Source organism: Sceloporus occidentalis, unplaced genomic scaffold (assembly GCF_023333645.1).
Source record: "Sceloporus occidentalis isolate IW3139 unplaced genomic scaffold, rSceOcc1.0.p SCAF_6, whole genome shotgun sequence".
NCBI lineage: Eukaryota > Metazoa > Chordata > Lepidosauria > Squamata > Phrynosomatidae > Sceloporus > Sceloporus occidentalis.
This window is the reverse complement of record NW_028316986.1, coordinates 91,142,712-91,170,632: the sequence shown is the minus strand read 5'-3', so window position 1 is coordinate 91,170,632 and position 27,921 is coordinate 91,142,712. Positions and strand designations below refer to the sequence as shown.

General features: G+C 43.4%; 1 protein-coding gene across 4 annotated transcripts in view; it reads right to left on the bottom strand.

Annotated features, from left to right (window-relative positions):
- Nucleotides 1-1,840: 1,840 nt before the first annotated feature.
- Nucleotides 1,841-27,921, bottom strand: part of SGK1 (serum/glucocorticoid regulated kinase 1) — a 116,857-nt gene continuing 90,776 nt past the window's right edge. Inside the window, exons 1-12 of one of the 4 annotated variants that reach the window (XM_089530334.1) lie at nt 19,091-19,838; nt 9,475-9,550; nt 8,368-8,443; nt 7,547-7,651; nt 6,769-6,852; nt 6,527-6,658; nt 6,121-6,233; nt 5,607-5,730; nt 5,070-5,165; nt 4,478-4,633; nt 4,259-4,348; nt 1,841-3,201 (exon numbers count right to left, since the gene is read on the bottom strand). In XM_089530334.1, the coding sequence (XP_089386460.1) occupies nt 3,034-3,201; nt 4,259-4,348; nt 4,478-4,633; nt 5,070-5,165; nt 5,607-5,730; nt 6,121-6,233; nt 6,527-6,658; nt 6,769-6,852; nt 7,547-7,651; nt 8,368-8,443; nt 9,475-9,550; nt 19,091-19,124 (1,254 nt within the window). In that variant the 5' untranslated portion in view covers nt 19,125-19,838 and the 3' untranslated portion in view covers nt 1,841-3,033. Of the gene's footprint in view, nt 3,202-4,258; nt 4,349-4,477; nt 4,634-5,069; nt 5,166-5,606; nt 5,731-6,120; nt 6,234-6,526; nt 6,659-6,768; nt 6,853-7,546; nt 7,652-8,367; nt 8,444-9,474; nt 9,551-9,896; nt 10,139-13,052; nt 13,212-19,090; nt 19,839-27,921 lie in introns of those variants that run through there. The other 3 variants (XM_089530335.1, XM_089530333.1, XM_089530332.1) reach the window with 3 other exon arrangements.

The following is a 27,921-nucleotide window of genomic DNA, read 5'->3' as shown; positions in this document are numbered from 1 at the left end:
ATTCATGGGTTCACTATGAGTCAAGTGACAACTTGAAAACATGTATACACACACATCTGTAGTTAACATAAACAACTGGAGCTAAATATTTTTGAATAGGATTTTGCCTTTTTATTGTGCTTGTCTAGGATACTAGATACTTCCATGGAAATGTAATGTGTTTACTCTGGTCCTGTACTCTGGTCCAGTTGCATTGGAGAACTTTCTCTTGTTCTCGGCACTTTTCCAGAAAGAGTGACAAACTGAAACTTATCCACTGGAATAGCCCTTCACCCTATGCACTATGCAATTATAGCGTTGTGATTCCACTTAAGCTGCCAGGAGTAGATCTTATGAATTTCTGGAGTTTGTACTTTAGTGGAGCGCTAGAGCTCAGAATTCTGCCTATGCCTCCCTAAACTACAAACCCTGTGATTCCATAGGATGAAACCATGGCAGTTCAGGTAGAATGTAGTGCTATAACTATAGTGTAAAAGGACCCCAGGTTGCAGAGGAGACCAGAGAATAAATTCTTCAGAGAATAGCTGAAAGATATGGGGCCCTTTCACACTACACATAGCACTATGATTCTACTTTAACTGCTATGGCAGCATCCTGTGAAATCCTGGTGTAGGTAGTTTGGTGATGTACTAGATCTCCCTGCCTCAAAATTCTGCATGCCCTTCCTTAAACTGCAGATCCTAGGATTCCATAGGATATTGTCATGGCAATTAAAGTGACATATCATGTGATAAATGTGTGGTATGAAAAGGCCTGTGGATACATTTTGCCGCAAGGAGAGAAGTGATGCCCTAGGGGTCTTCAGTTATCTGAAGAGATGTCATATTGAAGATGGTGAAGACTTGTCCCCTCTCATTCCAGAGGTCAGGATGTTCCAGAAAAGCAGATTTCAACATTAGAATGAAGACAGCCACAGGGATTCCCCTTTCCTGGAAGTGTTTAAGAAGAGGCAAGCTAGATCTCTATCAAGGATGCTGCAGTTGTAGCCTACATATTGCACATTATGTAGGCTATAATTGCCCTTATGACAAGGGGTTGGAACATGTTACTTCCCAAATAACTTTTAACAAACTTTCATTGTCTCAGCACGCACTACTGGCACTTATATTCCCTTCTCCCCAGCTTTTGGGGTCCAGTGACAAGCCTTAATTGGGAAGGATACCAACTATTGACCAGTCTCACCAATTTTGGTCAGGTATTTCCATGGCATAGGATTTTTCTGCTAACAAAAATATATCTGGACTGTCAGTATTTAGGATAACTGTTGTGTTCAAGTCATTATGGCAACCGTATCATGGGATATCAGCAAACTTTGTTCTGAAAGGAATTGCCTTCGAGGATAAGAGTGTGATTTGCTCAAAGATTTCTATGCCAGTAAGTTTTTATGGCCAAGTGGGGATTCAAACCCTGATCTGCCGCAGTCCCAGTCCAACACTCAAAACCACTACACCATGCTGGCTCTCATTTAGTACAGGTCATAGATTTTTTCCAATGGCATGTCATTTAAAGGATTTTTTTCTCTAGCTTTTTCTCATATATCTTGGCTTAATAATCTGAATTCATAACTTTTAATTACTACAGTAATTAGGTTTTGAAACATGTACAGGAGTGTAGTGGGGAACTGCAACTCTTAAGTTACTAAGACTTAAAACTGACTAGATAATGTTTGGGTTGTTGTGGGGAGTAGGGGAGTGGTACTGAGGTCATGGGAAGAAAGGTACAATCTGTTAGCTAATAAAAAGTAAATAGTGAAGGAAAATGCTGAAAGGCCAATGGTTCAGAGGAAATGCAAATGCACTGAATGACTATATAAAGGAAGTAGTGACAGCATTTAGAGAAATATTGTCCAAGATTTTATTGCAAACCAGCAGGTTTGGTCACAAAAAATGGTACATATTATAATCATGTTAAGTACATTAAAATGGTGGTATACATTATAAGCCTTTAATTTTTTTTCTTTTAAATATACATTTAGCATTGCAACCAACTGTACAAGTCTTTTTTTACAAATACATACAACCAGGAATGCAAACTTTTTTTTTTTACAAACCATAAATAATGCCCAATTTTACAGATGATGAACAAAAAATAACAATGAACTAAACCAACAATTTTGACAGACTGCAGCTGGGGCATTTTGGTCCATAGAAATCCTTTCTAAAAATAGAAATATATTATATATTTCCATAGCAGCAATGCTTTCTTCAAGCATTTGGGATACAAGTCATTGAAGCCCCTCTTGATTGTTTTAGATGTTCACTGTATACGGTTGTCTTTTATTTTACATATTTTAGTAAAAAAAATATTATATACATGTATTGTCTTCCAAATATGGAAGGAACAAACAATGCCCCACATTGTAATGTTCTGCAAATGTCACACTGATGCTTCTGAACTAACTCCACTTGCAAATATGTATACCACTCATACCACTGTCTACACAGCAAACCCGTACACACGCGCACACACACACTCACACGTGTGAATCAAGAAAACACTCTGTGACAGGAAAAGCTTTGGAGAGTCCAAGATCTCTTCAGGGAAAAAAGGCACATTTTCATAAAATCCTCATCATATCCAGCAAGATCTTCAAAGCTAGACTTTTCAGAACGTTCTCTCCAAATAACAGTAATACACACAGTCTTGTTCGTATGCTTACAACCTATGGCAGTCTATGGCAGCAGTCACTGTTTTCTTCATTCTTTTTTAAACAAAACAAAAAATTTCCAAAGAAGATATAGCACCACTTTGGAGTGGGAAGAACTGGAAGTAAAATGTTTGCAGGTCTGTAGATGTGCTCTTCCAAACAAACCATGGCAACAGGTAAAGATCAACAAAAAGTTTCCAGCGAACACAGCAGTACAGTTGAAATTAAGGCTGGAAAGCTGCCACACAGTGTGGGAAGATGTGCAAATTTTTATCTTTCAAGGTGACTGGACCACTGGCAGCTCAACCAGAAGGCCAACAGAAAGGTCATTTAAAAAAAAAATAAACAGGATGAAAGGATGGAAGAATGAAATTGCTTGTAGAAATTCACAGGAAAGAATCCATGGGAGGAGCATAGGAAAAGCCCAGAAAAGCTTCAGCTGCCTCCTTGACACTGGCAGTGATGAGGATACTGTCAGAAGCCTGGCCAATTGAGTTTGGGACTGGCTCCTCTGTAAACTCAGGGTCAAAGTGCCTCAGGTCATTGGGGCCACTCTGAGAAAACAAAGAAAGGGGGTGGTTGTTAATGGTGGACCATGAAGAATGTGCAGATCTATAATCAACTCTGAGGACTCATAGGGCTGCTCTCATAGGCGCCTAACTTTCACAAATCCTTTCATGCCATGCTATCAAACTGCCCCCCCCAATATAAAATAATAATTCTATTCATTTTCTTTGTCAACACTTCCCAAAATGGTTCCAAATAACTACTATGTTGTAAATAAAAGGTGGGCTACCTCTGACCCTTCAGAAGTTGGATTGCAGCTTCTATCATCCATCCACATTAGACATGCTGGCTAGGGTTGATGGGAGTTGCAGTCCAACAGTTACAAGGCAACACATTTCTCAGCCCTATTCTAAATTCTCTACATTCAGGCAACAGCAATTAGTTCTACAGGAATGTTGGTTACACATCATCAACTATCCAGAGGCCATGTTCATCAACCATTAAGGATGGCCACTGTGTTATGTACGATGGAACTCTGATTTGAAAGGCTGCGAGCTTATGCACAACTCCTGTGTAAAAATAGCTCAAAACTCTAGGACTGCAGACCTAAACACACTAACAAGGGAGTAAGTAGAGCTTGAAGCACTATTGCACTTGAGCTGGGTGACAGTAGTCTATTTCAAAGTAGGGGGGATGTCTCACCCCAAAATGGCAGGGAGGGTGCCCCCCCTCAGACTACAAGCCATGAGTACAATATTTTAAAGCATGAGCAATTGCAAATCCAGCTATCTGCTCCCTAAGCTAACAATAATGAAATCCCAGCTCAGAGTTCTGCTGTAAGGCCTTGTTAAAAAGAAGAGCTATCTAAAAATGCTATACATTGGGCAAGCTGAACTTTGAACTTGCATGCCTCCTCCCACACATAAACTGACAATGGCATTTTAAACCTGTTTGTCTCTTCGAGGTCACCCTGGTAATACGTTTAAGCATTCTTTAAAAATCCTGCTGGTTATTATTATCTTTAGCCTCTGGACACCCCCAATATAAATAGAAAAAAGCCCCACCACCCTCCCTGTCTGTCCTATAATTAGAAGAAATACTTACCACATTTGGGTTAAAAGGGGGTGTAATCTTCTTATTAATGAGATCATCCCAGTTAATTGGGGAGAAGAAGATGTGATTCTTAATCTCCATCTGTTCAGGAAATGGAAATTAGATCAATTTAGACAAGAGTAATTGAAGGAGACAGGCCTAGCCTGGCCAACTTCCGAAAATGCCCATTCTTCTTCCCCACCTCTCAAGAGTTCTCAAGATCATACTTACAAAGTCTTCCTTTGCACCTAGTCTCTTGGTCCTGTCCTTTTGCAAAAGACCTTCCAAAAGGTGTCTAGCAGAATTGGTGATATTTGGCTTTAGCTGCAGAGGTTTGTTCAAAATGTTGTCATACATTTCTGCTGTGTTTCTGCTGTAGAAAGGGGGCTGGAAAGACAAAAAGAAGGCAGACAAACAGTTAATACCTAGAACGCTGGACTGAATTTTAATTCCTATTTGATTCATAGATAATAAGGTGGTTATGATTATTGAGAACCAGTGGCCACGCTTGCTGAGGGGTACTAGATGTCAAAAAAAATTATGTTTTCCAAGGTCTGGATATGCCACTTGTCTTACATAAGAACCCTCCTCATATAAACCCCGCCCTCCATTCTTGTGTAATTACATTAATTTGTTTTTTCTCTAACCACCAAGACTACAGGGTTCAAGGAGCCCCAAAAGAAATGGTGCATCCACTGAAATTAACAAAGAACAAATTTTCAGTGGAGCCAAGGTTTGGCCATTCTCTATCCTGGTGTAACTTCTATAGAGGGAAATACTGCTGGCATTCTTATGTAATTAATTGTTTTCAATCCTGGCTTACCAGTCCATACAGCATCTCGTACAAGACTGCTCCAAGGCACCACCAGTCCACAGTCCGGTCATAGGGTTGCTTATGAAGGACTTCAGGGGCAAGGTACTAGACAAAAAAAGAAAAAAAAAAGGGAATATTAGATTAATTTGGACAAAAAGTAACACAACCAAGAACATACAAGACCAAGGCTAAGTTCAGAGACTCACATTCTTTTGATTGATGTATTTCAGAGAAATAGATAGTGCCTACACAGGTGGACTGACGACCAAGACCAAATGTCCTGACAACATAATTAATTTATATAGGAACTAGCATCTGCAGGGCACTGCTATATAATGGTGCTATTTACCTCCCTCAAAGATCATAATTGGTGTATTGGTGTAATCTCTCTCACTTTTTAGCTTGTTAGGGAGACACATCAAACTCTTTCCACCTAATGAGTTTAAAATGCCCTTTTTTCCTAACTGGAAAATTCCTCCTCCTAGAATTGACCTTTGGGTCAATTCATCATCTTCATATGGATAAAGCAGAAGTATAAAGACCTACCTCAGGAGTGCCACAAAATGTAGAAGTTGTGCCATTGTGCTCTATGTTCTCTTTGCAGAGTCCAAAGTCAGTCAAAACAATGTGGCCCTGAGAATCAAGCAAAATATTCTCCGGCTTCAAGTCTCTGTGGGAAAGAAAGGCAAACACAAAGTTCAGACTATTGGTCTCAACCTTTACTATTAGTGCCCTAAATAAGGGATTGGTGTATCAATTTTTAATGTAGTTCTTTTGTAATTAGTTTCAACAGTGTCCCCAAAATACTACCCTCAAACAGAATTTAGTTTACAAGGTAATATATAAAATATCAATTGGTTCTAACCATAACCCAGATGTGAAATCATCCTTGAACAATTGTGCTACACTGATTCCAGCTCCCACCAACAGCATCTTGGCAAACATAGCTGATAAGGTCCTTGGGACACCCATATATGGAATACTAATATTACTGTACATTAGACCCTAACTGTCAGTCTTCACAAAGATTATGTGTGTACATAACCAGAGGTCCACTCACCGATAAACAATGTTCAAAGAATGCAGGTAACCCAGTGCACTGGCTATTTCAGCAGCATAAAAACGAGCTCTTGGTTCCAGGAAACAACGCTCCCTTTGGAGATGGTAGAACAACTGCAAGAGATGAAGGAGAAGACTGTTAGTGATCCCTAAAAGCATTTTAAAGAGTGCATTTAATTTTATGCAAACATATAGACCTGAAGACAATAATTTTTCGAAATGATCTATTAATCCTTCCTGCTATTAAACATTAGAAAGCAGGAGACACTCCATCTCCAGAATTTCCTTCCATAAACAAAACAGTACAATTTTGCACACAGGACTGACTTTCAATGCTGAAGAAGCAACATCAAAAGTGCATCCATTACCCACCCCCTTATGGTTCTATGGGTTTCCTTTTTGCTTACCTCGCCCCCATTGATGTAGTCTAGGACAAAGTACAGTTTGTCAGCCGTCTGGAAAGAAAAGTGGAGTCCAACCAGGAAAGGATGCTTGACATTCTTCAGTAGGACATTGCGTTCTGACATTATGTGTTTCTCCTGAGGGATTGGAGAACAAATCACCAGTTAGTATTCAGTAACACTGTGATCTGTGACTCTTGTTCTTCTATATGAGTGTGCCTTTGGAAGGGAAACAGTTCAATAGTTACCTCTTTCTTTTTCAGGATTGCTTTCTTCTGGAGGACTTTAACTGCATAAAATTGTTCTTCTGCCTTATGCCTTGCAAGAAGAACCTGAAAGAAACCAAGTAATCTATTATTCAGATGTTCTGGGGAACAGAATTATGGCACAACTACTCACAATTATGTCCTTTCTATAAACATGGCACCGGCTTTTAGTGTTACCCTGCACTGTTGGATGAGCTGATGGTGTTGGACTATAAGTCAGCATAATAGGAGGAGGCATTAAGGGGTAGCACAGTCGGCTAACAGAAAACTCCCTTTGACCCCTACAATCCCAACCACATCTTCTCCCTATATTTTTTATAAGATAAAACTACATCTTTCCAAAATGCCCAACCTCACACCTATGTGCTTAGCTTCTTCTTGTTAAACCTCTGACACTTTAAATATTTTATTTATTTATGGGATTTATATCCTGCCTTTCTCCAAAAATGGGATTTATAGAGCTGCATTCTAGACAAGTGAGTTTCCCCCAGTGACATGAGACAAGACCTTTAGAAGAAATTTGATTCAGAATTCACACAGGACCACAGCTCAGTGGTATAACACATGTTCTGTGAATAGGAGGCCTCAGGTCCAGGGCAAGAAAACCTCCTGCTTGAAACCCCAGAGAGCCACTGCCAATTAGTATTAACAGTACAATCTAATAGACCAATGGTCTATGCCCTAGGTCAACTTCCTAATAATCTAATGTTTTAGACATTACAGGTCATAACCAAATGACCAAGATGAAGATTGAGCTTACCTTCCCAAAACTGCCTTTTCCAATAACCTTCAGGAAATGGAAATCTGATGGTTTAGCATGGGGGTTGGATGATGGGCCAAGATTGATTTGCTGAGATGGACTGGGCTGCAATAAACAGAGGAAAAACAATATTTATAAAGATATACTTAATATTTGTTGTGAAATACTCAAGTGCAAACTATTTATTTAAAAACACATGCTTCACATCTTGGTTTTTGTATTTGTTTTAAAAAAAGTAAAAATTATTTAGGCAGCTTTAAGAAGCAAAGCAAAATTAGCTTACAGTTGTAAACCACTTAGACACTGTCAGTTCAGTATGAAGCAGTATATAAATGAAGCTGTTTGTTTGTTTTTGTTAAACTTCAGAAGTTTAGAAGAACTCTTCAGTTTACCAGATTAAGTTTCTGGGTGTGCCTAGGGGGCTGAAACAGGTAGTGACTGATGAGGATTTTGTTTTTAGTATATTAGAATACTGTTCTAGTATTTTAGCATTTTATACTGTTGTGTTTTATCATTTGCTTTTGATTGCATATGTTCTGATATTTGGTAAAAAAAAGGCATTATAAATAATAATAATAATAATAATAATAATAAATTCATGGGACAGAAAATTATGATTTATTAACAACGACAAAGGTTTCCTGGTTCAAGCAAGATACACTCTGCCTTTAGTGTACTGAGCTCCTTTCTGGATTACATGACTACAGCGTGTCCTGTCCTGAGTACAAACAGTGGATTGCCAATGGAGACAACACTATTTTTTTAAAATCTGTTTCTATTATTGACTCATTAAACTCTTCTTTAGAAGAGAGGCTACTTACCGGAGGAGAGGGATTGGCATTCATCAGTTCAGGCTCTTGAGGCTGGGAGATCTTCAAAATAGATTGGACTTCAGGGCTGCGGAGATTAAAGGTAAGGTAATTAGCACAGTTGCACAAGAGCAAAGAATACAGAAACATGTCACCACTAGAGGACGTGCTCCATATCCTCTTTGACTGAAGGAAAGTTCCAGTTTTGCCAACTACTCAAAGCCACTGAAAGAACTTCTTAGATTTCAGGGTAAAGATGAAACCAGAGACAGAAACAAACCTTCCTGAGCAAAGAGACTGAAGGTTCCTCTGTAATTAAAGGTCAGAGTCTAGAAGAGGAGCGGGGAGAATCAGGACATCTAAACCTTTGGCTATCTTTCCCCTCCTTCCCCTTCTCCAACCACACAGTTGCATTTAGCAACATACAATTCTTTCAGAACTTGGGAGAGTTTTTTTAAACTTCTCTTCAGCCCTCTGTGGCTGAAAGGCCAAGTAGACTGCTTTCAACATAATCCTGCTGTATTTGCAAATGTATGCCCCATCTTTCTGCCAAAATGTTTATTTATTTCATTTCATTTCCGTGCCGCCTTTCTCCCAGAAAGGGACCCAAGGTGGCTCACAAAAACAAACAAACAAACCAGTTTAAAAACTTTCCCAAAAAATGCAAAAAACAAGTAAAGCCAACTACCTAAAAACAGTATAAATCACGCAAAAGTTAAAAACATACTTAAGGCATAAACACTGCATAAAAGCCTCCTTGAGATGATTATACATTAAAAGCCTGCTTGAATCAAAAGTGGAGACGGAAGGGAACTATGCTATTTAGCACTGACTTCAATGAAAGGTATTCCTAGGTACTAAGTGCTGGGCTTGGAGCACAGCAGCTGGGACCCAGGCATTTTTAATTCTTAATCATTTTTAAAATGCTAACTTTCCGAGCCAAGCCCCACTGGACGAAGAGAAATAGTCGAGGGAAGCACCCTTTCGAGAAGACGCTACAGGAAAGATCTGCCAAGGTCCCATTTGAACTGCAAGCCTTCCTTTCCCAGCTCTCCCTCCCCGCTTTGGCAAAGGCCCCAGACCCGCTCTCTCTCTCTCTCTCTCTCTCTCTCTACTCACTGCTTGCAGGCGTAGGAGTTGGTGGCGATTTTCTGGATGAAGTCGTTCAGCCCCATTCTCCTCTGCTTCATGAAAGCTGCAAAGGCAACAGGAGAAAAAGAAGGAGAAAGATGGTCAATTAATTGCCAAGATCCATCCTCACCTGCTGAAAAACACTTGATTTTTCACTTGGATCTTAGCACCACCTTAAAAAAGGGACTCTAAAAAGGGAGGGAGAAAGGGAGGCAATTCGAGGAAATCATCATCATAAAAGTCTTGGAAGAGACAAGGGGGGATCTAGCCCCCTGGGAGCCCACTTGGGAGAGCGAGAAAGGCGGGATAAAAACTTCCGAAATGAATACAAAGAAACCAGAAAGGTCTAGAAAAAAGAGATCGGAGGGCATAGAAGAGCTCCCTTTCTCTCTCTCTCTTTCCTAACTTACCAATGAGGATGGTCACCATCCCTCTCATCTTGGAATAAGTTAACGCGGATCCTGCAGCGGCTTCTGCTTTGACCGTCATGGCAAAGCCGGGCAAAAAGAGCAAGAATAACGAGAAGAATCAGGGCAATCCCAAATGCTCCGACGCAGGAACCCCGGAGGAGGCGGAGCAGAGGGGCGAGGGGGCAGCGAGGGGAGGCTGAAGGGGAGCGAGGCAGGGGCGGGAAGCAGCCTCTCGGTGCGCTCAGCTCCTTTCTGCAGCTCCGGAGCTTTTCGGTGGGGCTTTTATAGGCAAGGTCTGGGAGGGAGGGAGGGAGGGAGGGAGGGGTGGAGCCCCGAGGAGCCTTGCCTTGCCTTGCCCCCCAGCCTTGGCGCCCGACCCAGACGGCGCCCGGCTCTCCCTTCCTTTCCCTTTAGAAGAGTCGCCCAAGCAAGGCGGAAGAGAAGAGAGGAAGGGGCTTTTTCCATCTCCTCTTCCTCTTCCCTTCTTTCCCTTTTTTTGCACACTGCAATTTTTTGGGGGGGAGGGGCACCTTGGACAGACGTCAGCAGCTCAAAGCTTCTCCAAAATGCAAAGGAAAAGGAACCCAGCCCCTTCCTGAAGGGGGGCCCAAGCCTGCCCTCAAACCCCCCCCTCGGGTGAAGTTGGGGACCCCCTGAAGGAGATCCCTGAGAGGAGGAAGGCCGCTCCCCAAATATCACTCGAGGACAAGTAGCAGGCCCTGCTGATGCTTAGGGATGATGGGAATTGCAGTCCCCACAGCAGGAAGGACACAGCTTCCCCCTGCCCTTGCTGGCCAGCTGCCCGGTTGGGCTTCTCTTTGAAAGAAAGCCATCCAGAGTCCCTGGCACCCCAAGTTTTTAAATATTTGGCTAACCAGGGCAAAGCCACGCTGGACACCTCTTGCCAAGAAAGCCCTCTCTTGCATCACGCCTTTGGGGCCTTCTGGTGGGCCAAGAAAGGCAGCGCTGTCTTGTGGATTTGGGATCTTACTGTCATTTATTTATGAGGTCACTGTTTGGGGGGGGGGGGATATCTAGAGGCAGCCTGGTGTAGCCCTTTGAGTGTTGAACTAGGACACTGAGAGACCAGGGTTTGAATCCTGGCTCAGCCATGGAAACCCACTGAGTGACTTTGGGCAAGTCACACACTCTCAGCCTCAGAGGAAGGCCATGGCAAGCCCCCTCTGAACAAACCTTGCCAGGAAAACCCCATGATAGATAGGGCCGCCTTAGGCTTGCTATAGGTCAGAAACGACTTTAAGGCACACAACAACTACAACAACCAGGTCATATATTTGTTCCTGAAAAAAGGACAGTCCTCTTTTAAGGCAGTCCTGAGGCCAAGGAGAAAGAGAGGCCCCTTGCTATTCGGTGTACAGAAGCAGACTGGACTGGCTGTTAAATCTTTCTTTAAGGATGGCACAAGGCCAGCATTCTCCACTGCAGCTGGCTAGAAAGTGCAAGGCAAACCAAGTGACACTTGTCCGACCTCTGCTGCCTCCTGTTAGATCCAGACCTGCTGATGTTTGACATCCAGGATTTCACGGCTGCTCCTGGCCCAGAGATCAGCTCATGCCAGAAAGACCATAAAATGCCCTTGAGACACCCCAAAAACAAGCAGCCACCAGCACCACCACAGGCCCCGAGGAAACTCACAACCACATCATGACGAAAGTAACTCTGCTGGTTGTTTGCCCTCAGCATCAGTTTTACAACTCCTGACCATGGAGTTTCTATTCTTCTCCATTCTGGCTAATCAAGCTTGGTGAATATTTGCTTAACCTTTACTTAGCGCCGGAAACTATTCTTGAGGGGAATATGCCAAACAATCAAAAAGCATACTTTTTGAGCTCATCGAGGAGTATTTGAATGATTGAATAACCCTCCCACAAACCCACACACGGACCTGTGGAGATTAGGGCACGGATTTCCAGAATCAGGTAAGCCATGGATTCCTAAATGTGGATGAGGGTCTCTGACATTAGTTACTAAATCACTAGCTCCCCCTGACAGGAATTAGACCACATAAAACTCAGTGGGTATAATGCCTGAGTGAACCCATGAAAAGAATCGGGTGACGGTTCCCACTCCCACCCCCATTTCACCCATAGTCACACCATACACAGAGCAGCATTTTTAGTATTTGGGTATGTTCGCATCCCAGCAGTCAACCAGGACTGCTTAAAATTGGCACCAGTTTTGAATCTCACAGTGGACCATTGTGCTGTGTGCCTTCAAGTGCAACTTAAGGTGACTCTATCCTGGGGCTATCTTGGCAAAATTTCTTCAGAGGAGGTTTGCCATTGCTTTCCTCTGGGGCTGAGAGAGTGTGATTTCCTTAAGGTCACCCAGTGGATTTCCATGGTTGAGGGTGGATTCAAATCCAGCATTCAAGCCACTACAACACACCTGCTCTTTTTTATTGGAGGAAAACCAGGATATACATTAAATAAATAAATGTGGCCCTACTCTGGTATAGCTTCAGACCTGCAGCCTCCGAGTGGAGTTCCCTTTCTCAAAAACAAACAAGGTCTTTTCACCTCGGGCCCTTTTTCTTTAGGAAATATACACCTCAAACCAAAAGAAAGAATTGTCTAGTGAAATACAGCAGCCGCTAGAATCAAAATGATTTCCTCTTATCTGATGGTATTTATTAACTGCCAAAGAGCGTTGTCATTGTGGCAAGAGGACATAGTTTATCCATTAGTTGCATCTGTTGGCAGCATCACAAAGCTGGAAGCAAACAGCTTCAAAAGAATCTTTCCCCCAAAGAAAGGCAGGGGGCAGGGAGGGTTAATGACCACTTTAAATGACCCAGAGAGTTTACTGGCAGGGAGGCAAAGGGCCAGCACAGAGTAATGCTTTGAGCATTGGACTCTGGTGACCAGAGTTCAAATCCCATCTCAAACACCAAAAACTCCTGAGTGACCTTGGGCAAATCATATTCTCACAGCCTCAGAGGATGGCAACGGCAAACCCCTTCTGAAGAAACTTGCCAAGAAAATCCTACAATCCTTAGGGCCATCCTGAGTCAAATATGACTTGGAGGCACACAAGAACAACAAGGCAAAGGTCTACTTTGGCTGCAGGGCATCAATACAGAGACGGAAAAGGGAGTTTTGCCTACACATCACACACAGCAGGGCAGTGCCTTACCGAAGTCCTAGATGACTCTTTTTTTTCTTTCCTGGCAGCTTCAGCAATTTCTTGTCCACCTCAAATCTCCTGATGTCAGTTTTGGGGGGTTTGGCCCCGTATCAAGGGAGCTGAGAATCGCAGAGCTCAAGGAAACCCACTCACTCTCCAGTGGACCTTTGTTGGGCACTAAAGGCAGCTGGGCTGGCTTTGGGATGCAGCTTGATAAGCAAATGGCCTTTCTGTCAAGGCACCACAGGGAGGGAGTGACTCAGAGGAATTTCAGATTTCCTGCCCTGGCCTGGCTTTCTCAACATCAGAAACAGGGCCCCCTCCCACCAACAAGCGCTTCGAGGCAATCGGCTGGGCCTAGGCATTCACTGCTGCCTGGAATAAATGCCAAAACGCCTTCTTAAAACATTGGGAAAAGAATGGACACACATGTATTTTGTTTAAAAAAATGCAAACGTGCTGAGATGAATGGGAGAGAAGTGATGGAAATCTCCATGTTTGCAAAAGAGGAGGGGAGGGGAGGGGAAGAAGAGAAAGTTGACTCAGCCCACAATTTTTCCTTTCTTTTCATTTTGCACAATCGTTCAAGAAAGAACGCAATGTGCCCATTGGGACAGCCTGCCTCTCTCCCTCTTGCCACTGTGTTGCAAAACACGTGGGGTTTGTTGATGTATGGAGTTGGCTGGGGCGGCATCCTCACTGCAGAAACAATCCAGTTTGACATGGCTCTACTTGCCATAGCTCCATGCTAGGGAATTCTGGGAACTGTCATTTCTTGTGGCACCAGAGCTGTCTGCCAGAGAAGACAATGTCTCACAAAACTACAATTCCCATAATTCCACAGCATTAAGGCTTGGCGTTTAAAGTGGTGTCAAAGTGGATTATTGCTGCAGTGCAAATGCAGCCAGAGCTTGCATAATCAAGCAGCCTTCAATGAAAGTGAACAGGAGGTGCCTTCAAACAGCCATGCCATAAACCTGTTTACTGGGGTGGAGTTCAGCCTGGCAGGTTTTTAAGGGGACCTCCTCCTAAACTGACAGGCCCCTCCTCGGGAATGCATTCCTTTGAGGTCCCTATGATTCACCAGTAAGAGCTCCCTAGGCACACTGTTGGCTTATTGGGCCCATCCCTCTCCACAAACCCATCCATCCCTTCTTTGTCTAAAGTGGGACATCCTTTTCTTTTTCCTGAAGCATCTTTTCCCACTCCAAATACTCATATTTGGGCTCCTCCCAATTCTGTTTTGCAAAAAAGCTTAACAAAGCCAACTGCTTCAAGAAGTTGGGGTTAGGAAACACCAAACAAAACAGGTCTTTGCCAGACCTTGTTGGGAAAGTCACTTAGGTAGTAACCACCACCACAACCCCAGCTAACAGTGACTGCATTATGGCAACTATGTTGTTGTTGTTGTGTGCCTTCAAGTTGTTTCTCTTCTGCGGTGACCCTAAGGCAAACCTATCATGGAGTGTTCTTGGCAGGAGTTGTTCAGAGGGGGTTTGCCATTGCTTTCCCCTAAAGCTGAGAGTGTGACTTGCCTAAGGTCACCTAGTGGGTTTACATGGCCAAGCCAACCTGGTCTCCCAGTTTCCCAGCCCAACACCCAAACCACTACACCACACTGGCTCTATATAGCTCTGTGAGAGCTATAGTCCCCCATAAAGTGACTTCATAAATAAATTGCAATGAGAGCCCAAATCCACAAAACAGTGCTACCTTTATCGGCCCACCTAAAGACACAAAATGCATGATGCAAGTTTTCGAAGTGCCACTGGCGAGTTTAAAAAGTTTATATCATTTATTTTGTGCCTTTTGTTGGGCCAATAAAGGTAGCGCTGATTTGTGGATTTAGGGTGCTGTATGGCCAACATAGCTACCCCTGAATTCATAAATAAATTAATTCTTAAACTCATACGGATATCAAGCTGTGCTTTGCTCCTCTATTTGTTTCTATGGTACATCTCCTCCTCCTGCTGCTGCCCTTTACATTTCCCAGAGGTATTCCCCTCCACAGGAAACACCAAGCCTTGCTCCCTGGAGCCACCTCTAGTAACCCAAGACTTGCAAAACATTCAAGAAGCACACCGCAAGCAATGTGCAAGGCCACTGGCACCGCCTATGAAAAGCACAGTTTGGAAAACGTGGTGGAAGGGACTCCTCCTCTTCAGCTGCCCCCGGCAAGTTCCTAAACCTTCCCTTGTGATTTCATTCATTCCCTCAATTATTCCCTCTCTCGGCTGGGTACTGCTCTCTTGATCACTGGTGATACAGTGTAATGGTAATGCAAAAGGTAATGCAAAGGGATCTTGAGACTAACTGTGGCAAAGAACCACATTCAGAGGTAGCTGTGTGGATCATATAGCAAAGGACCATAACATCCAAAATGCACAGAACGGTGATACTTTTATCACTTAACCAAAATACATGTTCCAAAAAACTGATTTTTAACACATTTGCCTGATGAAGCAGCCCATGGAGCTTACAACATGAATTTTGTGCATTCTGGTTGTCTCGATAAAGGTACAGCAGCACTGTTTTGTGGATTCTGGATGTTATTGTGCCAAGGAAGTTTAGCGTACACTTTCAAAGGCTTACATTTACTTACTCAGATGCAGTTGAGAAGAACAAGGAGAGGTATCTTCACTGTGTAAATAATGCAGCCTGACACTGCTTTAAGCGCCATGTCTCCATCCTGCAGAGAATCTTGGGATTTGTAGTTTTGCGAAACACCAGCACTCTTGGGCAGAGAAGACTAAAGACCTTGTAAAAGTACAAATACAAGGATTCCATAGAATGGAGATATAGTGCTTAAAGTGGTGTCAGACTGCACTATTACTACAGAGTAGACGCATCCCAAGTCTATGAAAGCTTATGCTACTACTTCTTTCATACGTTTAGTCTCAAAGATCCCTTTGAGATCTGTAAGAGTGCTACAAGATCCCTTTCCATACTGAAATTCCAAATTAACCCCACTATGTCTCTGAATTCTGGTGATACTCCAGAGCTAAAACTCTCTTACACACGCTTCTCAATGAACTGCGCCTACACTCTAAAAAGGGGCTGGGCAAATTGCAGCATGTTGATAAGAGGCTAATGGGAGTTATAGTCCAACAACAGCCAGCAAATGCAAGTCATCTGCCTGCCCTTACATTATAGGGCCCCACTGTATTATCGTTATCATAATCACAATCAGTTTCACAGTCTACCAGGTGTTTGGGACTGTTGTTGTTATTAATTTTATGTTAGTTACATTTTTTTCACACATTTCCTCCAATGAGTCCTGTCCCTTCTTTGACACTATCCTCCCAACAACCCTGTGAAGTACATCAACCTAAGCAGGAATTACTTCCCCAAAGTCACCTAGATACCTGAAGGACCGCCTCTCCCCATAAATTTCGCCCCGCACCCTCAGAACTTCTGGGCAGCAATTACTTAGGGTTCCTGGGGCCAAACTCTCCTCCACAACGAGGAGGACGTATTCCATCGTTGCCCCGACCCTTTGGAACACGCTGCCCACAGAGCTCCGCTCGGCCACCTCCCTGGCACAGTTTAGAAGGGATTTAAAAACCCTTCTATTTCGAACTGCATTTCCCGAGTGAAGTCCTAGATGGCCTCCCTCTCTATGTTGACGGCAAGATGGATGGCTGACCGGGGGTTTTTAAGTTGTTTTTAATTTGTACAATGTATGTATTGTTTTTATTATGTTGTTCACTGCCCTGATCAATGGAAGGGCGGTATATAAATAAAAGTTTTATTATTATTATTATTCATTATGGCTGAGAGGGGACTTGAAGTTGGATTTTTCAAGTCCTAGTCTGATAACCATTGGTACATGAAACAGATACGCACAACTTGCTCTCAGGTTTCCTTACAGGAGAAATGTGCTTAAGGAGGTTCTCCTTTAATGATCCATGGACACAGGAAGCTGCTGCAGACCAAGTCAGGCGAAGGATGCCCCTACAGCACTACCTGTTAACAGAGATTGTGTAGCCATTACCCTGCTTAACAGATCTTCTGTAAGAAAAAAATATTGGAAAAAGTGGTTGGGAGAATTCAAATGGGAGAGGATGGCTGGACGCCTTATAATATTCCATGGTTAAGGTGGGTGAATTGTTCAGTGCACTGAAGGTACACTATTAATCTCCAGCCCAAGGCAAAGGGGGCTCAAGATCAAAGTTGGGATAAGTTACTTTTAAAGGCTACAAGTCTCAGAATTTCTTCCACAGTATGGTCAGTGTCTACACTGGTGTGTGTGTGTATGTTGAAATGCCAAAAAAGTAATTTATTCCCAGGTCAAGCAGAGGGCTTCCTCGTCAACATTAGTGCTACATATTGTAGTGGTTGTAATGTAGAGATTCCACAGACTCAGGATTAGACTTTCTGGATTCAAAACAACTGAACTCTGGTTCTTCCCATTCATTTAACCCCACTCAATTTTATGGAAAAGAAGGAAAGCCCTGGACATGCTTTTCCATTTGTTTCCCTGTCACAGAGTGGCAAAGGTAGTGATAGGAATACCACAAAACAGTGCAAACATATTTCAGTAATGACGGCAGACAGGCATCTCCAAGGAGATGGAAAGGATACTCAGTAAAAAACACATACTTTGCATTCAGAAGGTCCCAAGTTCAAGTCTCAAGTACTCCTGCCTGAAGTTCTGAAGAGCAACTACCTTCTGGTATAGTGACACTTCTGAGCCAAGTGGACCGGTGATGTGAACTGGTGTAACTGGGCTGTATCTGTCCCATATTCTTTAAGAGAAAGGGCCAGATTAAGACATGTTGAGGCCCCTAACCTATATCTACTTTAAGAAGCTCCAGATTACTAACCCCAAAATATTCTAACAGGTGATTGGGTTTTTTTTTTCTTTGTTTTTAGAAGCTATTGACTATAAAAGGCTCTAAATTGCCACTTGCTTGGCTGGCACATAATTCTAGCACTGTACATTAGCAATCCTTGTGTACTTTGTCCTGTAGTTCATAAAACTGAACTGAATCATTTGGCCATTGTCCTGTCTCTTGTTCCTTCCACCTTTCCTACAAAAGCTTCTTTAAAAATCTGGAAACCCCCAAGACTGAACACAGCATTTCCAGAGATTTGCTCAGGACTAGTAGGATTTGATAGAGCCAGTGTGCTGGAGTAGTTTGAGCATTGGACTATGGATCTGGAGACCAGGATTCGAATCCAGGATTGACCATGGAAACCCAATGAGTGACCTTAATCAAGTCATACTCTCTCAGCCTCAGAGGATAATGACAAATACAGTCGGCCTTTCTTATACACAGATTTTTTATACACGGATTCAAGCATCCACGGTTTGAAATTGTTTAAAAAAAGTATAAATTTCAAATATCAAATTTTGATTTTCCATTTTTTATAAGGCACACCATTTTGCTATGTCATTATATTTAATGGGACTTGAGCATCCACGGATTTTGTTATCCACGGGGGATCTTGGAACCAAAACCCAGTGTATAACAAGGGTCCACTGACCCTCTGAAGAAACTTGCCAAGAAAACCTCATGATAGGTTTGCCTTAGAATCACAGAACCATAGACTCATACAGTTGGAAGAGACCCCAAGGGCCATCCAATCCAACCCCCTGCCATGCAGGAAGACACAATTAAAGCACCCCCAAACAAATGGCCGGCCAGCCTCTGTTTAGGATCACAATAAGTTAGAAATGACTTGAAGGTACACAACAGTAGGCTCAGGCACAGTTTCCCTTAAGGAACTCTACTTGGGTGTTGCATCTTCCTACACACTGTCCATCCACTCTGCTCAGTTTCTTTTTAGATATGAGAAATAGGCCCTAAACTAATCCTTACCAGTTGCACCAAAGATAAGGGAGCCTTCCATCCTAGTTTCGCCTGACCGGATAAAATTATTTTAAAAGAAGCAAGTGGTGTAATTATGCCAGCCTCAGCACCAGAGAGTAAAAGGCTCTCCTTCTTCCACCATCTCTGAAGTTCAAAGTTGTTACCAACATTTTTCTCCCCCTTGAAACACCTTCAGTTGAAAATCTAGCAAGAAAATAATAATTAACCAACCTTTCAGGGAAGATTTCTCTTCTTTCCCTCTCATGACCGGCTTTCTCTTCTTTCTCTCTTCTCTTTTAAGATCCCACTACAACAGCCAGGAGCAGTCACTGTTCTGTCTTTGGTTTCTTATAATTCCTGTTTTGGGTTTCTTAGAATGCCTGTTCTTTGGTTTCTTATAATTCCTCGCAAAAACGTCTCCTTCTTTGGGCTGCTCTCACCCAGTCAGCTTAAAGGGAGGCGGGCGATGAAATAAAAGAAACGAGCTGATCTGGCTGCCCAGTTTATGAACCTCGTATTTAAAGGTGATTTACATACCGGAGGACTCCAGTTCAACATTAGCCACGTTGTTGCAACACAACCCTGAAATTTACTGAAACCATCACTTGCTTATTATATACACACACACACACCGTGCCCACACATTGGCTCACACACCCAGTGCAGCAACTAGAAATGCAGGTCTCTTGTAACTGATGTATCAGCAAGAGGATCCTGGGAAGACTTGAATCAAAACACAATTTAGGATGGAAGAAAGGGAGGAGAGAAGAAAACACAAGGCTGTGAGGGATGCAGACGGAGCATGTGTGCAATCTTTAAAAAGCCCACGACTAATGTAGAGTTAATGTGTAGAAAGGGCCACAATGGGTATAGCTATGCTGTGGAAATAAAGCACTTTGATACCATTTTAACTACCATGACTATATCCCACATAGAGTCATTTGTAGTTTGGTAAGGCACCAGATCAGGCTGAATAACTCTTGTTGCTGACTTATGGTGACCCTAAGGCAAACCTATCATGGGGGGTTCTTGGCAAGTTTTTTCAAAGTAGGCTTGCTATGGCCATCCTCTGAAGTTGAGAGACTGTGACTTGTCAAGGATCACCCAGTAAGTTGCCATGATGGAGCTGGGATTGAACCATAGTCTCCACAGTCATAACCCAACACTGGCTCCGCTCTCTCTCTCTCTCTCTCCTGTACACACACACAGTGCTGGACTGTGACTCTGGAGATCAGGGTTTGATTCCCCACTCAAGCATAAAAACCCACTGTGCTACCTTGGTCAAGTCACACGCTCTCAGCCTCAGAAAATGGTAATGATAACCCTCCTCTGAAGAACCTTGCCAAGAAAACCCTATGATAGGTTTGGCTTAGGCTGTCATCATAAATAAAAAATGACTTGGAGGCACATACACACATATATGGAATCATAGAGTTGGAAAAGCCCATAAGGGCCATCCTGTCCAACCCCATCATGCAGAAACTCACAATCACACACATATGTGAGTGTGTGAAGAAAACCCTATGACTGCTTCACCTCAGCATCACCATAAATCAAAAATTACTTGGAGGCACTTGCTGCATCTACTGTACAGCGCTGTGTAAATTTACAGCGCTTTATAAATAAAGGTTAATAATAATAATAATAGAATCATGGAGCTGGAAGAGACCACAAGGGCCATCCAATCCAACCCCCACCATGCACTCACACACACACAAACACATATCTATATATATTTGTTGCTGTCGTTAACCGCCCTTGAGTCAATTTCGACCCATGACGACCTTTTGGATATATTTATTTATCTACACGCATGCACACACAACCCTCCATATCCAGATTCAAGCATCCATGGCTTGAAAATATTCCAAACAGAATAAGAAATATTGGGAGAGAGGCAGAATATAATAACATAATAATGATTAATAATTTTTGTGGGTTTTTTGGGCTATGTGGCCATATTCTAGAAGAGTTTATAATTGATGATGATGGCAAGGGTCCACACTGTGTGTTTTGTGTGTGTGTGTGTGTGTGTGTATATATACATACACACACACACACATATACATATATTCACACAGAGAGAGAGAGTGGCCTGGCCTCTGAGGCAGTTGCCCGGATGTAAGGGCTAACAGGGGGAACCACAAAATGGCTCCCATTCGAGTTGCGCTGAAGGGCCCTCGGAGTCGTGACGTCACGGCCGCTTCCACTTCCGCTCCTTTGAGCAGCCGAGGAGGAGACAGCCAGGCTCCCAGAGCCATCTGTGTCGCTGAGGACTAGAGGCGAGCTTCCCTCCCTGTCAGGCGCCCTCTTTCCCAGCCCTGGCACCCGCCGCCCTCCGCAGCGCTTCCGAAGCGGAAAGCGAGAGACACGCAGGGCTTTCCCCGCCTCCGCCATTTGGAAGCCTGGCTGTCGGCCGCCCCGTCGCCTGGCTTCCTCTCCCCCGACAGACAGTCGGCAGATGGGCCCCAGCAGCAGCAGCAGCAGCAGCGCTTCCCCGGCGCCGGGCCTTTGCTGCGAGTGGCAGATAGGGGGCGCTGCCGCTCATCCGCGTTTGTTGAAAGAGCAGAGCAGGACGCTGGGTTTGTGTTGAGTGTGGAGCAGGTTGAATAGCAAGGGCTGCATCCGCACTGCAGAAATAACCCGGTTTGACGCCGCTTTTCAACTGCCGTGGCTCAACGCTATGTGGAATCTTGACCAGAGGTCCTCCTTTTCCAGGACACGTCCTCCATTTCAGCCTTGGACAAAGGATTCCATGGATTTCCGTTTATATATTAGTATTTTTAGCTCAGGGTGACCAAGGACCTCCTTTTCCAGGACACGTCCTCCATTTCAACCTTGTGTCCAGGAGGAGTTCATTTTGAGCAGGACTAAGCAGCCTGGATTTATATTTATAGCAGTGTTTTTAGCTCAGAGGTCCTCCATTTCAAGCATGTGTCCAGGAAGAATTCCAAAATGTCCTCCATTCTGAGCATGACTGAGAAGCCTGAATTTATATTTATATTCGTATTTTTAGCTCAGGGTGACCAGAGGCCCTCCTTTTCCGGGACATGTCCTCCATTTCATCCTGCTGTCCAGGAGGAATTCAAGAAGGTCCTCCATTTGGAGCATGGCTAAGAAGCATGTATTTATATTTGTATTAGTGATTTTAGCTCAGGGTAGCCAGCGGTCCTCCTTTTCAAGGACACAGCCTAAATTTCTGCCTTCTGTCCAGGAGGAATCTCAAAAGATCCTCCATTTTGAGTAGGACTAAAAAGCATGAATAGTGCTTTTTATGCTTTGTTGGTCCTTTCCTCCATTTTTCTTGAGAGTCCTACATTTTGCAGTGTCTTGGCCTCTGCACCAGAGCAGAGCCTTCTCCCTAGAAGAGAGAAACAATTTCCTGCATGGATGTCATTAGCTACTGATACACTGCAGAATTAATGCAGTCTGATACTGCTGTAACTGTCATGGCTCCATCCTGTGCAATGCTGGGATTTGTAGTTTTCTGTGGCACCACAGTTCTCTAACACAGAAGGCAGAAGGTCTCACAAAACTGCAATTCTCATAATTCCATAGCATCGAGCCATGGTAGTTAAAACAGTGCCAAACTGTATTCATGCTGTGCAGAGGCAGCTATTGTCTTCACTCATGCAGGTAATGCAAGTTGCCCTGAATTTGCCGCTTGGATCCATGTAGATGCCTTGCAGACATGGTATAAACATGATAATTCAAAACAATGACCTGTATAGGACAGTGACTCTCTTTCATGGAGGTATTTGTCAAATGCTTCATAAGATAGCTATCTCCAGTTGTTAGATGTCGTCAAGTAGTTTCCAACTTACAGCAACCCTAAGGTGAACCTGTTGCTGGGATTTGTGCAGAGGGGCTTTTCCTTAGCTTTCTTCCAGGGCTGAGAGAGTGTGACTTGTCGAGGCCACCCCCCCCCCCCGGGTTTCCATGGCTAAGCAAGGATGTGGACTCTGGTCTCCCACAGTCCTAGTCCAGCACTGAAACTATTGCACTATGCTGGCTCCTAGATTGCTGCATTAATCCTACACGTCACTATCACCATTAGCACAATAAAACATTAAACAATAAAACCTAACATAGCATAAAGCCAATAGGTAGTACTGACACAGTATAAAATATACACTGGAAGCTAGGCACAAGAGTTAAAGATACACTGCAGGGACTTAAATAGTAGATAGTGGCGCAGTACAGAGCACCCAAAAAGGGCAGCCTGCCATTACCTGTTTTTCCGCCAGTGGGATGCCGCAGCTGCCAAACCACGTGGCTTCCCACCGGCAGAAAAAGAACTCGTGAAAAGCTGGTTTTTTTTATGGTGTGGCGGTGGCGTAACAAGTGCACCACTGGCGCACTTGTGATGTAAGCGCCATGCAGCACTGCGCGGATGCTGTGCAGTGCTTATGTAACAATGGCGGCGTCCATGTATACAGGGCGCTGCCATTGTTACTCCCTCGTCACATGCTAGGGTTGAGGGGTTTGTGGGTACGCCAACCCGAGGCAACCCTAGCGGTGATGAGGGTGTCCTTTTGGGCCCATCTGTACCAGGCCAGTAAAATTTTAAAATACTAAAACATTTAAAGTGCCTAAGAGAAGAGTAGTGGGGTCCTTTCAACACAATTATAACTCTATGATTCTGGCACTGGTCTCGAGCTTTTTGTCTTGCAAACAGAATTTAAAGTTTGTTTCCTGGACTGAATCTCCCTCTACCCACAAGGCCAGGAGGAGGAGGGACCTACCACCTCTGTACCTACCATCTGAACTGAAGACAACAACCACAAAATCTTAAATGCAGGGTTGTGACTAACATAGGCATGGTACAGACCGCACTTTTGCATCATGCTGGTGCCGATTTTAGGGTTAGGGACCGTGCGGCTACCACACGGTCCCTAACCCTAGCACGGCACGGTGGCATAACAATGGGGGTGTCCCATGTACATGAGTGCTGCCATTGCCGCACGCCGCTTACATTGCAAATGCACCATTGGTGCACTCACGACGTCTGCCCTGCAGCACAAAAAGAACCTGGCTTTTCCAGGTTCTTTTTCCTCTGGAGGGAAGGCTGTGCAGTTTGGCGGCTGCAGCTTTCCTCCAGAGGGAATTAGGCCACTGGCAGGCTGCCCTTTTCAGATGGTCTGTCCCGTGCCATTGTCAGTTTCTTATTTTTTCCTCTCCTTATGAGTTTTAACACCTTTGCCTGATGAAGAAGCCAGTGGAACTTCGAAAGCTTGCCACCAGTGTAATGTGCATTTTGGCTGGCCCAATAAAAACATCACTGTTTTGTGGATTTTGGATGATACTGTACTTTGCTATATGGCCAACATGGTTTCCCCTGGATATGTACTATGATTCTTACTTGTCTATGCAACATCCTATGGAATCCTAGAATTTGTAGTTTGGAGAGACCCTGTACCTCTCTGAATTGAAAACCCAGGATTCTTTAGGAGGGAACCATGGCAGTTACACAGAATCATAAAACTGCAACTGTAGTATGGAAGGACTCTTGGCCTGGTGCTTGGAAGAGCAGGAATGTGGGCATGACCAGAGGAAGCATTCTAGAAGAGCCAGGGGGGATCATATCCTCCTACTCAGGCCCTTTCTCTTCTAGCAACTCTACCACTGAGAAAGCATTTCATGTTGCCCCTAGTCATGCTTCCAAAGGAAATGGCACATGCAAAGAGACACTGCACCTGATGGGCAAGTTCACATTTCCTTTTGTCTCATGCTGTTAAATTCCATTTGCTTTTTTCTTGACTGGGTGATCATAGACTGTGCATGTGCAAGCTCTGGGTAGTGGATAGGAATCATTTAGTTGACTTAATAATAGATTTAATGATACCAATAGCAAGAGATTTAAGAAGACACTCAAAAGACTGTTGGGCATCCCCCTGACAAGAAGATTTTTTTAGTCTCAAAAAGCTCCCACTTATCTGACAATTTGAGCACCACCCTTCTGCCAAACATAAATTCACCACCTCTTTTATTTTACTTTGCTACTAGTCATACATCTAGTTTATGGCACTGTCAATAAGAAGCTTTAATGTCCAAGGATTACAGGTGCAAGATTGTAAAGTGATGAGCAGTTGCACTAAAAGAAAGCAATTCCCCTGCACGGAAAGTTACAGCAGTTCTCAGCAGGTTTGACCTGTAGTGAAAAGGTATCTGACAAACAGGGTTTCTTAGATACCTCCAGTTTTATTCCAATGTTTTCTTTTTGTTGCTCAACAAACCAGCCACTTCTAGTGATAATATATATATATTTAAAGGGAACCTCTCAGGTGAAATTATGAGTCCAGCATTCTGAGATACCAAACATCAAAATCTAATTAGGTCATTTCAGTTATTTACTCGTACATTCATGCCTGGTGCATTATAAGAGCCTAGGTACAGCCACACTGGATACAGACCCTAGGCCTTTGGTTGAACTCGAAAGTAAAAGGTTTAAGTCTGTGTAGGGCATGTGTGGCTGTCCGGGTGTTATAAAATGGCTACTGCAGTCATAACAGCCAGGGGTAAGGTATGATGGAAGTTTTAGTTCAACAACCCGGTGGGGGGGGGGGGGGGGCAAACATTCTCCACACCTGACTTAAGAGGAGCATAGATGTAAACTGCTTCAAAAATATGCAGCTCACTAAACTCCTATCCATTAGTCATTTACTGCTACATATCAAACTTTGTCCCCATATAGGTCAGTTGAATTGCACCCCACCATTAATGCATATCACTTAATAGGGAATTCATATTTACCTTAATATCAGGTAATCTCAAGCTATAGAAGGGCCCAATCCTATGGTTATTGGCCTCCAGATAAGGCCTCTTGGGCTGGACCAAAATCATATGGAGGCATTAATTGCATGGAAAGCTATCTCCACCTGTAGGCTGTTAATTATGATTTGCCCAATTACATAGGACCTCTCTTCAGAAATTAATACAGAGCCTTCACAAAAGTGCATCAATTACTCTTGTGAATAACTGCACAGCCCTCTATAGACCAGTTTTTAAAGGATTTTAGATGTAAACTCTGAACACTCACAAAATGCCCAGTGCTGGTCTCCATGGATCAGCACAGGTGACACATCAGTAGTATTGCCAAAACAAATTATAGCCTATGTTGTTCTTCCTGTTAAACCTCCTGTGTTGTTCTTATATCCACTGGGAAGCAAAACTTTGTAATTGCCCTTAGGGTTTGAAACTGGCTTCAGAAGAGTTTTCTTCTGTGGGTCATTGAGGAAAAGCAGTTTAAGGACTCATTGCTCAGGACACTCTGAGTTGTCTCACAAAAAGGATATTTAGGAAATTGCTATCAGTCTCAAAACATATGCAATACATGTCGCTGTGAATACTACAAATGAGTAATGTAATTATAAGGTTGGGATGAAGGAGAACTCTATTGATTGTGAACTTCTTTTTTCTAGACTAAAGCCTAGAAATGGGGAGTCCCATTCTTGTTGACTCCACTAATGCAGTGGCTGGAAGGAATACTATTACTTCCATTCTAATGCTGGGCACAGCAAACCCAACAGGTTAGACAAAATCCTAAGTGGTTCTTATGTCAGTACTTGGTGCAACATACCAAGGGAAATAGCAGAAGTACCGTGTGTTAGACTGTCCTTACTGCATGACTGATTAATTTTTAAAAGGCTATTCTGGATTCACCTTTGTTGTTGGTAGCTGTGTTATAGATTTGGATAAAAAGGTTAGCTAAATATTTTGATAATTTTTTAACAAAATACACTGTACATATTAGTGCACTGAAGATTGTTCCACTTGTTCCATTACTCAAGAAACATAATCCAATGACGTGCAATTAAAAGCTAATCTCGCCTCCTCATCTATCCACCTGTTTGCTGATCAGCTTTTCAAATTGCCATGTCGCTTGTCTGAGCCTTTTATGTGGGATCAAAAGCCCTGTGAAAACAAGGGACTGCCATCTGTACAGGTGCTATGAGTGAACACCAGGAGTAGAGAAACACAGCAGTAGCAACAGAAGCAAGTGGGGTGATCCCATGGCCAGCAGGGGTTGGGGGTTGCACTGGAAGAAAGCAGGTGGGTTCCCCTGGCATTCATCTCATCTGGGACACCAGTGGGGGACTGATAGGTCACAGAAGGCTCATGCCTCTGGACACAATAGGATCCTCTTAACCAGGTGCAGCTGCTCACCTCACAGGATCCTATGAATCAGAGAATCCTACAGTTGGAAGAGACCACAAGGGCCATCCAGGCTAAGCCCATTCTGTCATGGAAGAACTCACAATACAAGCACTCCCGACAGATGGCCACCCAGCCTCTGTTTAAAAACCTCCAAAGAAGGAGAGTCCACCACTCTCCTAGGCAGCGTATTTCACTGTCAAACAGCTCTTACCATTAGGAATTTCTTCCTAATGTTTAGGTAGAATCTCTTCTGCAAGAGCTTGTATCTATTCCTGCATGGCCTAGTAGTCTCTGGAGCAGCAGAACACAAGCTTGCTCCATTCTCAATATGTTGTTGTTCTTGCTGTATGCCTTCAAGTCATTACCAACAACCCTCAGGTGAACCCCACTGTCATGGCATTTTATTGGAAAGATTGTTCATAGGTTTCCCAGTGCTTTCCACTGAGGCTTTCCCAAGGTCACCCAGTAGGTTTCATGGCCAAGCTGGGAATTGAAATCTGGTTTCCAGAATTGTAGTCCAACACTTAAACCACTACACCATCCAAAACTGATGTGGCAAAATTGGTCCACCAAGACTCCTATGTAGTTGAGCCTCAGAAGTGTACTAAATGATTGACTGAAGAAATATTAAAGAAGCTGCTGTGGCTGAGCCCTTCAGACCAATAATAGAGGCTATCTTCAATCTGTCCAATGCAAAATTACATGGGAATAAGCAACAGTGAAGACATGCAAGGCACTTCTAAGCATTCACCATGCTTGTAAAATCCTTCAGACTTAAGGATGTTTCAGTTATAATGAATGGGAAAAGTAATTTGCTCTTCTTTTGCAAATAGGCAAAATCAACAATTGTCTGGGAATATAGAGCCCTCCACCCCAAACAAAACAAAAAAGTCCCATGGTTTCTG